The 13,360-nt window shown below is 30.8% G+C and overlaps 1 protein-coding gene across 1 annotated transcript; it reads right to left on the bottom strand.

Moving 5' to 3' along the window:
* Window positions 1-5,177: 5,177 nt before the first annotated feature.
* LOC103864163 (tryptophan synthase beta chain 2) lies at window positions 5,178-7,961 on the bottom strand. The gene is made up of 7 exons (XM_018658151.2): window positions 7,764-7,961; window positions 7,275-7,599; window positions 6,913-7,129; window positions 6,521-6,784; window positions 5,986-6,259; window positions 5,701-5,799; window positions 5,178-5,620 (listed from the first exon to the last, which is right to left on the bottom strand). The coding sequence occupies exons 1-7, from the start codon at window positions 7,831-7,833 to the stop codon at window positions 5,367-5,369; spliced, it is 1,503 nt and encodes a 500-aa protein (XP_018513667.1). The 5' UTR covers window positions 7,834-7,961; the 3' UTR covers window positions 5,178-5,366.
* Between the last annotated feature and the right edge of the window lie 5,399 nt (window positions 7,962-13,360).

The following is a 13,360-nucleotide window of genomic DNA, read 5'->3' as shown; positions in this document are numbered from 1 at the left end:
GCAGACAAGAGTATTAATTATATACTAGGTAATAATCCGGTTTCATTATTTTTTAATAATGAAACATTAAATATGTTTAATCTGGATATCGTTTTGATTTTCGGCTGTTTTTTTTAATCTCCTAAATATAACTATCATTCTAAATTAATATTTATTTTAGTTTGTTCGGTTAAAATGTTTGATGTTTCTGGTTTTTCCAGTGATAGCCAAAAATTACTATTATTTGTTTGTTTTCCTATTATGAATTTTAGATAATCCTTATGTCGAACCAAGGCTATTATATTATAGTTTCTAAACGGATAATAGTTAAAAAAAAAAAATATTAAGACAAATCATTTCATTACAATTTGGTTTAGTAAAAGAAATATAATAAAAAATATTTCAACTTCAAAGAGAATTAGATATTTCAGTTATTGTGAATATTTAGTTATAAGGTGCTTACGTCAATATGAACATGTATATGTATATAAAAGTATATAAAAATAGTTGATAAATATATAAAGATACTGTTAATTAATATTAAATAACGTTTTTGTTCAAAATAAAACTTGAAAGATAAAATTCTAAAAATAAAAAAAAAACCTAGACATTAGTGAAATTTCTTTCATATAAAGAAAACCGAATTGTATCAATAAATAGGAGAGGGAGCAGATCGAATATCCAGGTATTTGGAGGCATTCGTATCGATTGGATCTATAGCCACCTTGATATTCGGTGTCTCGGATATCCAATTCGATTTGATTCGTAAATAAATAAATTTTGTTAAAATCAATAGAAAAAAATCTAAAAAAATCTAAAATGATAATATTTTATTACAAAAAATAAAACATTATTTAACTTTAAAAATTCTAAACCTAATACAATAAATTTAATACATAAAATATTGTAAACTTATATAATCTTATACATATATATATATTCTTTAACTATATGCATATAACATATCGAATTGGATATTCGTTCCTAAATATATTGGTATTTCTGATTTGCTTTTTTTGCGGATATTGCATGTATTTGATTTGCTTCGTAGAGTTAAGTATATCATATTTTTTTTGATTCCAATCAAAACGGATAATGAATCGAATCAAAATTTAATTTATGAATGTTTTGCCCAGCTGTATCCATAAACAATATATATATATATATATTTTTTTTGGTTTTCGGTTCGTTATCTATTTTGATTCAAACCGAAAAATCCAGATAGTGTGAGTTTTATTGGAACCATGCATATGAATTTTATATTAAAAAAACCCGTAAAATACAAAATGTGAACACATTTATGTATAGAGCTCTCTACACGTGACACGTCAGCGTATTCATTCTCAAATCGCTGTGAGAGTGTCATGTGTTCATTATAGTATGAATGTATTTATTACAATACTTCTCATTTAATAAAGGACTAAGGAATATATAGACCAAACTCTTATTTTAGAGTTGCAATATATGTATGTTGTATTATGACATCTATCTTATTAAATCTATACTTTAACTTTTTGTTTGGCAACATAGATAGCAGTTAAAAAAAATATAATGTTGTATGGAAACATAGATAGCAGTAAATTAGGAAAAAAAAATTAATGGGCTTATGCTATTAAAAAAATTGGAAGTCCATTACATTATATTAAAAAGTAATAGACTTATGTTAATTGATATACATATTCAAATCAAAATAATAATTTAAAATTGATTTATATCAAAAATTCATTCAAAAATATACATATATTCAAAAATTGATTTTCACTAACATATTTTCTAATAACCATTATAAAAATGTTTTCAATATATAAGAAAAATACAATACAAAGCTCAATTTCAAACACCAGCTTAAATTATGGTTTTTATATTTCACACTGAAATTTAAAAATATATGTGATTATTTATATGATTGTACGTATAAAATATTATTAATTATAAGATTACTTATTTAATGGTACGTATAAAATACGATTAATTATATGATAACACATATTTTTATAACCTATGATGACACATATAGGATATATAATAGTGATTAGGGGTGGACGTTCGTTTTCGTTTTCGGGTCTGTTTGGGATTTCGTGTTCGGTTCAGATCTTTGAGGATTCCGTTAGGATTTGGATAACCAATTTAAATTATTTTTAAAAAGTTAAATTATTATATTCTTTAATTTTTTTAAAAAAATTATAAGCAATAGAATATATTACATATAAATTTGAATAACATATGTCAGAGTACCTAACTTAACATATAAATTGGTTTGGTTTAAATATTTGTATAGAGAATTAATAATTATTTAAGTATTTTTTTTTATTTTTGAGATATTTTAACTATTTTAGATATTTACGTTTGATTATTTGTATATATTTTCAAATAATTAAACGAACTTAAAAGTATCATATATATATTCTGGATGTTTTTATATATATATATTAATCTAAAAATAAATAATATATATAAATATGTAAATCTATTTTGGATATCCAAAATACTTCGGTTCGGATCGGATTAGATTTTAGTTCATCAAATACCAAAATTTTGAATAATTTGGATATTTAATCAATTTTGGTTCGCATTTGATAATACTTATTCGGATTGGGATCGGTTCGGTTCTTCGAATTCGAGTTTTTTGCCCAGCCCTAAATAATGATATAAAAATAAATAGCATCATGTTTTTAAAAAAAATACATCCGTGCGCCCGCGCGGATCAAAATCTAGTTTATGTTTATACTAAGGGCAAAGTACAACAGATTAATGGGCTCGCCTGCAACTTTCCTTTAGATCTTGTGAAAATACTGATCGGCATAATTAATCATTGAAAATAGAAAAAAGATTTCTTAGCAAAGCCTCTTTTTAATCATGGACTCTCTTGAGATGAAGATTAATTATTGGGAACTGATTCTTTCTTAACCATAAAATCTTTGTCTTTGCTCGAATTAATCACTAAACATCAGTCTACTACACTGATGTGAATGATGCAAGCGAATAATAGCTCAAATAACTGTAAATCACGTGATTCGATTAGCTTATATCTGTTAACTCAGCCGTAAATTTATTTTCATGTCTTGCAGTGTCATATTATAAAGTATGCACGCGGGTTCAGTTAGTTTGGGTTATTAAATTTGGGTAGTTTGGTTTTTGGTTAGTTTGGTTTAACATAATCTTACCGAATTAACCCAAAATAAAATTCGGTTAGTTTGATTTTTTTAAAAAATTCCGAATTCTTTTATTGGTTAGATTTCTGTATAATGTTGGATAAATTTGATTATTTTTTGTTAATTCGATTCAAAATTTGGTTAATTCGGTTTGGTTGTTAGTATGGTTTGGGTATAAATTCTTTTTTTAAGAAGATAACCTAAGTAACCGATTGCAGAACCGAACTAAAAATTGAAGTTTTTTCAAGAATTCTACCGAATCAAACCAAACTTCTAACCGAACTAAATGATCATCTTTTTACAACCATTTCAGTTTTTTTTTTTGATTGGTGATAATCTCTATAATATTATTTGTGAAGTCAGTTTTCTATGTGTCGCTCTCACGTTAACTCTCACGGTGGTTGATTACACTGATACTCTTAATGAATTAATTTATATTTAAAATAATATTATTTATTATTTTCTTAAATTTCCTTTTAAAAAAATTCCAAAAAATATACACATATAATAAAAAGGAAACTTTTAATAAAGTTAAAAAAAATTGAAAAACGAAAAATATATATATGTATATAATATGATTTTATAAAAAAGGGAAAGTTCACAAAATAGTAATATTACATTTAAAAATACTTTAAAATAACATAAAATATAATTTTGAAGTAATAAAATATTTTCTTTATATCTATATTTTCTTAGATGAAAATTATAAATTTCTATATAATGTGATTTCATTAAAGACAATTTACACAGATAATTTTGATATTAGAAACATAAATATTATTTCTTTTAAAACATAATTTAAACAATACAAAAAAAATCAAAGTAATAAAAATATCTTTATATATCTATATATTTTCTTAGATGATTACATAAAATAATCAAGTAACATAAACTGATATATGTTTAATTGTCTAAAATATTTTATAATTAGTAATATTGAAATATTTTATTTATTTTTATATATTTAGTTGACTTTAATATCTTTCAATTACAGAAAAAAATATCGATAAATTATATTTTACTTATATACTATTATTTTAAATACAATCACAATTTTTTTACTGCTTATTGTAAATATCTTTAGTTGCTTAGTTAATATTATAATATATTTCATATATTTAGTTGCTTATTTTTTATTATCTTTCATTTTTTTACTAGCTCACAGGCGAGAAAGTTCTTCCTTCTAATTGTAAAAATTGATATGTGTTCATGAACTTTCAAAAATGTATCAGCTATTTACGCATGTAACTTCCTATTGATCATCGCTTTATTTTCTAATATTTTTTAAAAAACATCAACATATAATTTGATAAATATTATGAAAATACATGCACATTTGACTTAATTATAACAAAAAAAAATTATACTTCATTTTGAATTTGAAAGAATATATGTAACTCAATATACGCACAACATGAATGATTCGACTAATCCAACTTATTTCTAAAATCATAGATTTAACTACAAAAAGGATATATAATTTTATACGAATAGTAATTTATTTTATAAATATAAATCATAAGACAACTCAAAACATATTAAAATGAAAATAAAATATTAACCAACTGTTACAATTTAGCTCTTTTGTAAAATTTATATATATGCATGAGACTTCAGAATATTATCGTTTCGTTATATTAATTTATGTAATTTGGAATCAGACACTTTAGTTTATTTTATTTTTTTCATTATAAACACAATATATCTTAAGTTATACATAATATTCATAAAATATATTTACATATCTAAGACAACAAACACCTAAATGCAAATAAGAAATTAATCAAAATTTTAATATATAGAATAAAAAATATTACAGTTGAATTCATATATACAATCTAATTTACTCAAATGATAACTAAATCGACTGAAAAACAACAAAACCGATAAAATATAACATATATAAAATTATATGTATAATTAAAGTAATATAGTATTATTAATATAAATGATGCATATAAATTATACATTAATTAAAAATTAAAAGTAAATAGTAATAAATTATTATAATATATTTACCTTAGAAATATTTATACCATGCATGAGCACAGGAAAATCACCTAGTATCTTGTAAAATAAAACCAAATTATAAACGATATTAAAAGTTCTTTTCATATGTTACACATTGTGTCTATTACTGATGCTCCTCTCTCTGGCACAATTTATTTAAAAGGGCATGATAATGCCCTAACTTATTACACACGTTTGGTTCGGAACATGGGGCTTAACTTGGAGCTAGACAACAAGAGGAACCTTGGACAAAGACTCTTGAATCTTCTCTTCGCTAAATGATAAATCTACCAATTCGCCTCGTAAATATTTTTCATACGAGGCAAGGTCGAAGTGGCCATGTCCACACATGGCCATTAGTATCACTTTTGCTTCACCTGTTTCTTTGCATCGGAGAGCTTCTCTTATGGTTGCAGCAATGGCGTGAGTCGGTTCTGGCGCAGGTATTATCCCTTCTGTTCTTGCGAACTGAATAGCACCTGCAAGAAAATTATATGGGAAAGTTGGGATTTTTACAGTCCAGTACAAAATCTACACGGGTGTAAAGTTAGTAGGCGACCTTGGAAGCACTCAGTTTGGGGAATTGAGATTGCTTCCAAGAAACCTTGATCATAAATATGTGAGACCAACGGTGCCATCCCATGGTACCGTAATCCACCTGTTAAAAACCATAGATAAAACGACAAATTAGCCGAAATGAAAACATGAAGAAAAAAAAGAAGAAGCAAGAGCCACCAATAAATCAAGAACAAAAGAAAAAAAAATTCAAGAAATCAATAATCCATAGACCGAAACCTTCAACTTTAGTATGTCTGAGATCTTGGATTTAAGGTTCATTTATTACCGGAATGGATAGGACTAGGAATGAAGTCATGCCCTAAAGTATGCATCTTCATCAAAGGAGTCAATCCAGCTGTATCACCAAAATCATAAGCGTAAACTCCTTTGGTCAATGAAGGACAAGCCGAGGGCTCAACCGCTCGTATAATAGGGTTGATTTTGCCTTTGAGTTTCTCCCGGATATAAGGAAAACTCAAACCAGCAAAATTCGATCCTCCACCAGTACATCCTATGATCACATCAGGCGTTTCGCCATATTCTTCCATCTGCTTTATGCAGGGCTCTCTAATTAATTTTAGGCCCTGTTCAAAAAATATATTAATTGTACATTTTATAACGTAATTTTAAAATTTAATAACTTTGTTTGATTTTTTTTAATTATAAGTTCTAAATTTAGCATTATATCTAAAATTTTAAAGTTTCTTACCATAATTTATCTTTATATTTTGAAAAATTCTTAAATTTTTTATCTTTATATTTCGAGGCCCTGTTCGACCGCTCCACTTACGCGTGCTGTTAGACGGCCCTGGCTTTATGCATTCTTCTCCAATAACCGTCTGGTGTAACAACACATGGTTAAATACACTCCCTAAACAGTATTTTGTATCTTCGTTTCTTGATGCGACTTCAACAGCTTCTGAAATTGCAATGCCTAAACTTCCTGTGCTTGATGGATCTGCCTGAAGGATTCTTCTACCTGCCTCAGTGAGTTCCGAGGGTGATCGATGAACCTTTGCACCCCAAGTTTGCATCATCAGCCTGCGATATGGCTTTTGTTGGTATGTATGGGCCACCTGAAATACCTATAGTATAAAAGAAACAAGAAATTTATAAAACTGATTGAAGTTGATATCACTGCAAAAAGGATAAAGACACAAACACTTGATTAAATTTTCAAGAAATCACTGCAAGAAGCAAACATTTTGCGTACTTCACAATCAAGTCCAAATAGACTAGAAGCAAAGGCTAAAGAACTGCCCCACTGGCCAGCGCCTGTTTCCGTCACAACGTTCTTGACACCTTCTTTCGCATTGTAATAAGCTTGTGGAACTGCTGAGTTGGGTTTGTGTGAACCAGCTGGGCTACCACCTTCATACTTGAAGTAAATCCTTGCAGGTGTCTGAAGAAGCTTCTCCAATCTCTTTGCTCTGTTATCAAAGCAAAAACAATTAGTATTAATAGATTTGGACTCTGTATTTCTTTGAGTCCTTTTACTACTCTAATTTAATCATCCACTACAAGCTAGTGCATATCATAAACATAAGAAGAACAAGAAAAAAGAAGAACAAGAACCTGATGAGAGGAGTTGGACGCCAAAGCTTATAGATTTCAAGAACTTCTTCGGGGATGTCGATAAATCTCTCTAGTGTTTCTTCTTGTTTAATTATCTCATTAGGGAAAAGATGAGTTAAATCATCCGGTTTGATTGGTTCGAAAGTTTTGGGGTGCAACTGTGGAGGAGGCTTAACAGAGAGATCAGCAACAAGATTGTACCATTGTCGTGGAACTTCAACAGATGATCTATGACTAGATATCAAAGCTGCGTTTGCTCTTAAGCTAAATCCATATGAAACTCTTGTTGCGTGGTTTGGCTTTCTTTTCAGAGTCAAGTCATCACCTAATCAAAAAAAAAAAAAAGTCATCACCTAATCAAGTCAAAATCAATCTCAAGACATCATAGATTGAACCTTTGAAGCTTGAGCTTCAACATCAATTAATAAAAACAAAAACAAATCTCTTTTTATGTTATTTTCAAACGAGTTCATGTTACATTTACGTTACCTGTAACGAAAACTTTAACTAAGGATGAATTGGTGAATGTGTTTGTTGGCAAAAGCAACTGAGAGGCCATTTCTTTGGAACTCTATCAGTCTCACGAGGTTTCGAGCTATGAAACTGAATGTGAGACTAGATCGGTGGAGCATATAAATAATAAGAAGAATTCCCGGCACCTAACGACATCTCACTTGAATACTACTTTCTTTTTTTCAGTCGAATATATACACACACTGTTTTCTTGGTCTTAACTTTTGTTCCTTTTCTAAAGTTGCTTTGTTTTTTCTTTCGACGACAACCAACTGTTATATTACTCAAGCTAGATATGGTCTGGGTAACCAAACCAAAATAGAACAACTAATAAAATAAAGTTTTCTATTTAAAGATTTTGTGGTCCTAGCTAAAGAGTCCGGAATCTGATTTTGCACTCGTGGAATATGTGAGATCTTGAAGTCCGGAAAGCATATCTGCAGAGTCTTTATCCTCTCCAGTTCTAATGCAAAGCTTGGCCAAGTGTAAGGCTCATTAATCATGGCAATTAAATCTTTACAGTCCGTTCCAAAATTCTGACATGTCGAATGTTGAAACATGTTCTCCATCGTTCATTGCAGTGATTCCAATTCTGAATGCAAGGCAGACTCTCGCCGTATGTAGTTTTGTGTCCCCATAAGTTGTGCCTTGCCCAAACTGTCCATCCAGACCCATCTACACCCGTTAAATCGTGATGTGGATGTCTATGACCCATCTATCATGCAAATATTACTCAAGCTTAAGACTTGAGGTTCCACTATACTATGTTCTTGTGGATTTGATGGTACCATATCGTTTGCATTAAACCAGACTTGACACTCGCTCTCAGTGTATCGAACTAACTCTAATGGGTCCCTGTTTATTTCTCTAAAGAGTTTATCGTTTCTAGCCTTCCAAATGTACCAGATTATTTAGGGATAAGGGTCCATGTCTAGTTCAGGCTCGACAATGTTGTTTTTTCTCAAAAAGAAGATAATCAATATTTGCATAAAGGCTCGAAACCGGGAAGATGTGTAGGCTTGTTGGAGTTGTTGATAAGGACCAAGCTTGTAAAGCTGGCGGGCATTGAAAGATTGCATGTGTGGCTGATTCCTCTGGTTCTCCACATCGTGGACAGTAGTTATCACATCTCATGTTTCGTCGTATGAGATTCTTCGTTACTGCCACCTGACATGTTATCAGTTGCCATATATGATGACAAATCTTTTGAGGTGTCTTTATTTTCCAAGAGAAGGCTTGAAGTTTAGTTATATTGGGTTCCAGTACCTCCTTTTCTTCCTCATCCTTCAATAAATTCCGAGCAACCCAATATCCTGATTTAACAGTATACTGTCCATTCTTCCAACAAAATGTATCATGACGATGAGTTGTGCTTATGGCCAAACTCCTTACAAGAGGTATATCAATTGGGGCAATATAATTCTCCAATAGCCCAACATCCCACTCCTTCGATTCTCCATTAATGAGGTCGCTAACTCTCATGTTCGGGTGCAGAGCTGGGGTTGTAGATTAAGCCGGCCTAGCCAGTGTTGTAGGGATCCAAGGATCCTCCCACACCTTGACCTCATATCCAGAATGTATACTTTCTGTCTAATCTCCAAAAGGAGTAGCTTTCGTGCCGCTGAAATTAGAGATGGCAATCATGGATCTGGACCGTGGGCCTGGCCCGTAAAGGACTGTCGCGGGACGGTATTGGGATGAGGTTTTCTAGGCCTGCAAATTTGCGGGCCTCGTGGAACGGGTCTTTACAGGACTGGACCTTTTGCGGGATGGGCCTTTTGCGGGACTGGGCCTTTTACATGGACCCGCATTTTTTTTTATTTCTTATTTTACCTAAAAAAACGAGAAAGAGAGTGAGAAGAAAGTGATTCTTGTGATTTTTCCCCCACAAAACATAAAGAGTTCTGGCGATGATGATTCGAGCTCCAGTGATGATGATTTGAGCTCCGGCGATGACGACCAGCTACAGCGATGACGATTCAAATTCTGGTGGTGTTTTGATTTGGTTTTCTCTTTTTATTACACACACCTATGAATTGCTTTATTACAATGTCCAGTACTGTGAAGTGGTGTTTTTCTTAAATTAAATTTGGTTACAGTGGTGTTGTTTAGGAGAAAAGTTAGTTGTATATCACGTCACTTGTATAATTTGGCAAAGTGATTCACGAATTTTATTGCAATCCAAATAATTAAAAAGAGTGATGGTTTGATGAAGACATACAACACTTGAACCAAATTATTACAAATAAAACAATTCAATCAGATTCAAACTTAACAAAAGCTTATACTTATAACAAAAGAAGACTTTTAGCTCAAAAACGCAAGCACAAACGGAGCTTTGTGGCATTGATTTTGATAAGGTTTTAGTGAAGCTTAATGAGCTCTCTACAACTCTCTTACACAACTCTTCTAATTGAGCATTCATAAAAGAAACTGTAGCAGGCGGTTTGATAAGAAGGCATCCCGTGGGACGGCCCGCGAAGGCCTATATATTTTGCGGTACGGGTTTGGGCCGGCATTTTGAAGACCGCAGCCCGCGCGGGACAGGTCCGCTGTGATTCGCTCAACGACTAACCCGCCGCGGTACGGGACGGAACGGGATGGATAAACCTGTTTGACATCTCTAGCTGAAATGCTTGTTCACACATAAGATGGACTGCTTACAGAGATTATTCGTAAACGCGAACTTGATCTATAGTATCTTCCTTTCAGAACTCGAGCTACTAAAGAGTCAGGGTATTGAACTAGTCTCCACAGTTGTTTTGCTAGTAATGCTAGGTTAAACTCATGGATCATACGGAAGCCAATTATGTCCTTCTCCTTTGGTAAGCAAAGCTTTTTCCATTTTGCCCAGTGAATTATTCGCTTTGGGAGGTTTGAACTCCACCAGAATTGTGCAATGACACTTGCAAGGTGTTCACATATCGCTAATGGAAGCAAGAAACTAGACATAACGTATGTCGGTAGAGCTAGCAAGATTGATTTTATCAAAACCTTTTTTCCTCTTTTTGATAGCCATCTACATGTCCATCCATTCATTCGATGCACCAATTTGTCCTTGAGAAAAGCAAAGAGTTTGCATTTAGATCCGCTGATGTCTTCTTGAATTCCTAGGTATGTACCCATTCCTCCTTCATTCTGGATTCTAAGTGTATTTTTAATATGTTGTCTAACAGTTCCGTTGATCCTCTTACCAAAGAGTATTGAGGATTTCTCTAAGTTGATACGTTGGCCTGATGCTTGTCCGTATTTTCTAACTACTTTCATCACTTCTTCGCATTCATGGGACTCCAACTTACAAAAGAAATGACTATCATCAGCAAAGAGAAGGTGAGATACCAAAGGACACGTGTGTGTAACACGTATTCCCGTTATCTTTCTTTGGTTCTCTGCATGATTAAGAAAGCTAACGAGCACAAGACGCGGATTATCATTAGTATATAAGATAAACTTGAATACTGTGCTTTATTGCTTGTACACCTAAATAATTGAAAAACTTATCATATTTACTTTACCAAAAATTAATAAAGTAAATAAACATTCAGTTTCCTATTGTTTAAGTAACCAAAAAAAACTAATTTTGAAAAGTCGGCATGGCTTCATAATCATACGGTGGATATGAGGATGCAAGAATTTGATTGTCCTGATTGCTTTCATTTGTTGTAGTTGAGCTTTATTTCAAGATCTGTTTAAGGTTTTGTTTTTCTCTTTAGTTATCTTTTATTTTATTTTTCTTTTGTCATCCTCTTTAGTTAATTTATAAGATAAAAGGAAATAATATGTTTTCATATTTAGACTACACCGAAAAAATGTTGAAAGCGTAAAATTATCTACTTTTACTACAACGAGCTTAACCACCTTTCCAATAAGTTTTATTTTCGTTATAAAATTGGATTCAATAAAAGATATTATTATGATACTAAGGCTTCGAATGTTTACAACCGCCTAGTGACAAACAAGATGTTTTCTGGACCAGATGATGTATTAGAGAGTAGAGACAGACTAGATATTTTTATCGAAGGCTAAACCTCAATTTGAGCTAGCTAGATAACGAACAAATAGAGCCAAATGTTTAATTCTTTGGCTAGTATAATACTATCTATTTTGGGCGTATACCGCTCTCAAATTTGTTTTTTGGATCACATATTCTTCAAAAGACTTCATATTAGTTGGACCAAATATATATAGGCTTCGAATGTTACGAACCACCCCGTCCCGCACCGCAGTTAACAGTAACAAAAATCTCTACATATACCATATATCTATACGTTTTTATAACTGTTAAAACCGCACTGCAGTTAAACCGCTTGTCCTGCACTGCTCAAATCGCAGTTACCATTCGGAAACATATAGTCTAATATTTGATGTGAGATTTGAATTGTTTATTTATTCTAACAGTCATTTCCTCCAACCAATAACCACGGAATCTTAACTTTTAAAAAAAAATTGGATTTATCATGAAAATAAGTGGATTCACATATTCTTTATATATTAGTTAATTAATTCTATAATTAGCGAGGTGGAACTCATTCATTCATTAACACTTCCCCTCCTGTACATATATGACAATTGTAGGAATCACATCAATAAAGTGGTTCAACATTGGGCCACTCTGATGTTAAGTTAAATCCATATTTGACAGACACTTCCGATTAAAAACCAAATAGCAATAAATGAATTGACTCATATCCTTTCTATATTATTTAACTAATTTTTAACTATTGATGGAAGACTTCGTTCAACCGAATACATAAAAAATTACAAAATTGGTTCAGATAAGAAAAAAAGGGAGAATTTGAAGGAAAACTTTTGAGGAGAATTAAAGCCGAAATAAGAATAACCACAAGAATTTGAAAGAATCATTTGCAACCAGCAAGCAGTAGACGTGAAATTACCAAACGTACAAGTCGCTGCCAAACGAACTACACCTGGGGTGATGATTGGTTCGACTGTGCCTTTAAAAATTTAGATGTAGATGTTTAGCTATAGATAAATTGGTTGTAGCTGTAGATATTTAGTTATAGATAAATTGGTTGTAACTGTAAAATTATTACTGTAGACTTTTTCTCCAGAAACTTTTGCTGTAGTTAAATTTGTTGTACTTGTAAGTTATAGGATGTAAATATTTTAAAGTAAAATATATGAAATATGTGTTGTATATATAAAATTATTATTTTATATGAATTAAAATAATTTATATTAATATTTTTTTATAAATTATCAAAATTTATTGTAATTTAAAATGTGATATGTAAATAATATTTAAATAATATCTTAATAATTAAAAAACACTTAAATTCAAAATTAAAATATTTATAAAAGTTTTTATTATGATTATATAATTTATATGCTATTATAGATATTCTTTTCATTTTACAGATTCTACAGTATATAAAAAGATGATATAGCATTTTTTGTCTAAAATACATAAGAAAAAGTTTTGCTTTATTTTTTTTTGCTGTAGCTTTAAAAATAAAGCTAAGCATGATTGGTAAAACTAAATAAAAACTTTATGTAGACTTTAATTTTCAAAAGTAAAGCTACAGCATGATTGATAAAATTTAGTGATTTAA

This window comes from Brassica rapa, chromosome A04, assembly GCF_000309985.2.
Source record: "Brassica rapa cultivar Chiifu-401-42 chromosome A04, CAAS_Brap_v3.01, whole genome shotgun sequence".
Classification (NCBI taxonomy): Eukaryota; Viridiplantae; Streptophyta; class Magnoliopsida; order Brassicales; family Brassicaceae; genus Brassica; species Brassica rapa.
The sequence above is the reverse complement of the archived record's forward strand: the minus strand, read 5'-3'. Positions and strand labels throughout refer to the sequence as shown.

Excerpts from the sequence above, each read along its gene's own strand:
- LOC103864163 (XM_018658151.2), bottom strand. The coding sequence starts at position 7,833 with ATGGCCTCTCAGTTGCTTTTGCCAACAAACACATTCACCAATTCATCC. Across the intron at positions 6,785-6,912 it reads TATTTGGACTTGATTGTGAA|GTATTTCAGGTGGCCCATAC; the intron begins GTACGCAAAATG and ends TTTATACTATAG. Across the intron at positions 6,260-6,520 it reads AGACGGTTATTGGAGAAGAA|TGCATAAAGCAGATGGAAGA; the intron begins TGCATAAAGCCA and ends ATTAGAGAGCCC.